The sequence below is a fragment of the Toxorhynchites rutilus genome, chromosome 2 (assembly GCF_029784135.1).
Source record: "Toxorhynchites rutilus septentrionalis strain SRP chromosome 2, ASM2978413v1, whole genome shotgun sequence".
NCBI lineage: Eukaryota > Metazoa > Arthropoda > Insecta > Diptera > Culicidae > Toxorhynchites > Toxorhynchites rutilus.
The window spans coordinates 340,633,823-340,636,914 of record NC_073745.1 but is presented as its reverse complement, the minus strand read 5'-3'; the positions used below and the strand labels follow the sequence as shown (position 1 = coordinate 340,636,914).

Below are 3,092 nucleotides of genomic sequence, written 5' to 3'. Positions count from 1 at the left end.
CATACCGTTCTTGGGTTGCCTGTGGAGAGATGGAAATGCATCGTAAACGAAAATTTGACATCCAATAAAATAGGAAAGATGTGTTACCATTTGATGGGGTTAAAAAGCGATGCAATATTTACGATGATCGATCAACAATAAAATGATGACCGTAAGTTTCGTCGAAAGGAGGATAATTCTCCACATTTCCATCGTAGCTCTCAGGAGGATAAAGTAAAATATTTTACGATGCAATTGTGCAGAGCAACTGTTCTTGGTGGGATGATGAAATGTGTCTTTTCCGAAAAGCTGTCCCCAACAAAATTGGAGTGCGGACTTTATGGCTTTGTTCACCTGTTTTGGTCATTCCTTTCGGGCTTACCAAGATTGAACTGTAAATGATACAATTGATCAAGTTCTATTTAGAACATTGTGAATAACGATGACCGGAAGGACATTGGAAAGTCCCCGTTTAGTAACACCTAATTCATTTCCGGGTGGTTTCTTGTGGCGCTTGGTATGCTTCCTTAGAATGAAGATTATCTTGGGCGTTTTGTAAAGTTTTCTTCTCGAAATGAATTGTCCATAAAGAAAACCGAGAGAAAGAAGGTGGGGAAAGGTGTCAAAAGTTTATTGTAAACTCGATGAATTTTTCGGATTTACGGACTCCCACCTCCCCAAGCTTACGACTTGAGGAGCCAACAATTTGCATCTTCTCGACTCGAAACAGCAGGTGTTGGAGGTAGCTCACGGTGGCACGGTGTGATATTGCAAGTCCGAAGTGCACTCGAAAAGTTGGCACAAACCAGACCCGGGACGACTAGCCATAACTGCCAATGCGGTGGTGGGTTTACATTGTAATTCTTCTTCATGGAAATTTAATTCCCCTGTTTATGCGTTTTAATCCTTCTTAGCACTTGCTCAGTTTGACCTCGTAAATTTCGCTTCGAAATAGTAGACTACACATTCACGATCGGGAATTCGTTTCTGTCACATAGTTTAACCAATCAGCGTAATCGATTCGGAATGGATTCATACAAGATCTCCAATAATAATCACTGGCTTTTCATTGAATGTGGCTTCCATAACGTGCGCCATTTCCGAATAATAGTCTCTGGGTCTTATGTTCAGCTTCCCATCCCTCCTTAGTTGCATTTGGCAGTCCCCGTTTGTAGCATACCATGTGACATGTACGGCTGGCACTACAAAGCAATTCACTTCCTAGTCTCTCCGAGCGGGAAAACCGTCGGTTATTTTATGACTTCACGTTTTCCGTGATGTCCGGAGGCAAAATTGTGGCGCTGCAATGGCACCGGAAAATTTAGCAGCTCGGTGATTGACGGTAAAGTCTAATACGAAATGATAATTAGAACCGCGAGCAGGAATTTATGACGCCATATAAATGATAATGATTCCCCCGGTTGATGCAGTTTTTCGTCGGTTTGCCGCTTACAAGAAAACAGCAAAATTTATTACAATAGCGCTATTGCGGCTCAGATTCTGCATTTGTAGGTTCGGAAGCACCGCAAGTGCTAGAAATTCGCTGCGACCGAATGAATTTGTTGTTTCTTCTGAGAATTTTTTTGACACGCTCTTCCTGGCTTTCCTTTAGCCCGCAGGATTTACAATGTACCTCTTGGACGAACCAGTTTTCCTTCAGCACTTGGATTAGTTTTTTACCGCCAGTTTTCCCCAGAGGTACACAATCCATGAGTAGAACCTCCAGTGGCCGGTGAAATCCGAGCAGTTGTGCGACCTGCAGAAATAATTGTGAAGACGCATTAAATCACGGCTTTTCCCCTCGGGAAAAATGTCTACATACTCTGAGGGCACCTTGCTCGCCAATATCGCAAACGGAAACGTTCAACTCTCGCAAATGCTTTGATTTTTTTACAGCTCCGCCAAGTGTTAGTATTCCCGCTTCCCCAACAGGATTGTAGGAAATATCCAGCCGATCTAGAATACCCTCATAAACGTAGATTCCATAGCCAAAGTTCTCTATTTCTTTTCCGCTCAGGAAATTCCCCGAAAGGTTCACAGTATGGAGGCACGGAGGGCACTTGCTGATGTACTTCCCCAGATGAATTCCCGTATCATCAGAAAGATTGCAATAGGGAAACTCCAACACCTTAAGCTGCTTCAGTGCCAATTGGTTGAGCAGTACCTTCAACTTTTCCGGACTCAGTCGACTTTTTGAAATTTTAAAGTGCTCCAAAAATTGTAACTTTCCCAGCGCTTCGGCCAGATTCTCCATATCCTCAAGCGAGCACTGAAAGAACCTTCGCTGATATTGCTTACAACGATCCTCTGGTCCGAACGTCAAACTTAAAGAAGTTAAATTCTGAAGATGTCTCAATACCTTCAACGAGCCGTGATGAGAAAGTTCCGATGGAACATTGTACAGTTTATAACCCTCATACCCTTCAGCCAATTCTACGGTCTTCGAATGTTGCAGATGAGCAACGATGAGTTTTTTGACGAATGGTGCCGACTTAATCAAAATATCTTCCAGACAACCTTCAAACCAGTATGTAGGATCTTCCCCAGAAATCGCTTCCGCTACCTTCAATTCAATACCTATTGGCTTCCAGTGGAAGTGTTTATCACGTTCAAGCTCCAAAAAATCCCCAAATCTCCTAATTTTGGTTCTGGCAACACGCTTCCAAAATAATTCATTATCGACTTCGAGTAGCTGAAGAATGGGAAGATCAACATCCAGCATGCCGCCGAAATCCCGTTGCTGTTGACACGTAAGCGCATCCGGAACCGATCCACCCTGGAACGCTTGGGCCAAACATTCCACAGCCAGTGTCGCCAAAGATTTCGGGAAATGCGTCTTCGATCCCTCGCTTCCGTCGAACGAAATCGCCTCCGCGTATATTACCCTTCCTGCCTCACTCAGCAGCTGGCGGGTCCTCTCGGAAACATTGTACGTCTTCCAGGCATTCAGTACATCTCGCTCAGCCGTAAATCTCAGATGGTGAACTTCATCCAGCAAGTCAACAACTTGAGACGCGTTGTCCATCGCTTGGTTCGTTCGTTCGTTCGTTCGGGCGGTTGGATGCTGTTGACAAAGTTGTCGTCCGAGTGGTGAGCGCGATAAATTAATTCAA

General features: G+C 44.2%; 1 protein-coding gene across 1 annotated transcript; it reads right to left on the bottom strand.

The window, feature by feature from the left end:
* Positions 1-1,462: 1,462 nt before the first annotated feature.
* Positions 1,463-3,092, bottom strand: LOC129767144 (uncharacterized). The gene is made up of 2 exons (XM_055767766.1): positions 1,802-3,092; positions 1,463-1,735 (listed from the first exon to the last, which is right to left on the bottom strand). The coding sequence occupies exons 1-2, from the start codon at positions 3,002-3,004 to the stop codon at positions 1,463-1,465; spliced, it is 1,476 nt and encodes a 491-aa protein (XP_055623741.1). The 5' UTR covers positions 3,005-3,092.

What these genes read in the sequence shown, in the direction of transcription:
- LOC129767144 (XM_055767766.1), bottom strand. Translation starts at nt 3,004, where the DNA reads ATGGACAACGCGTCTCAAGTTGTTGACTTGCTGGATGAAGTTCACCAT. An exon ending in GCGAGCAAGGTGCCCTCAGA is followed by an intron (nt 1,736 to 1,801) that starts GTATGTAGACAT and finishes TTATTTCTGCAG; the next exon opens with GTCGCACAACTGCTCGGATT.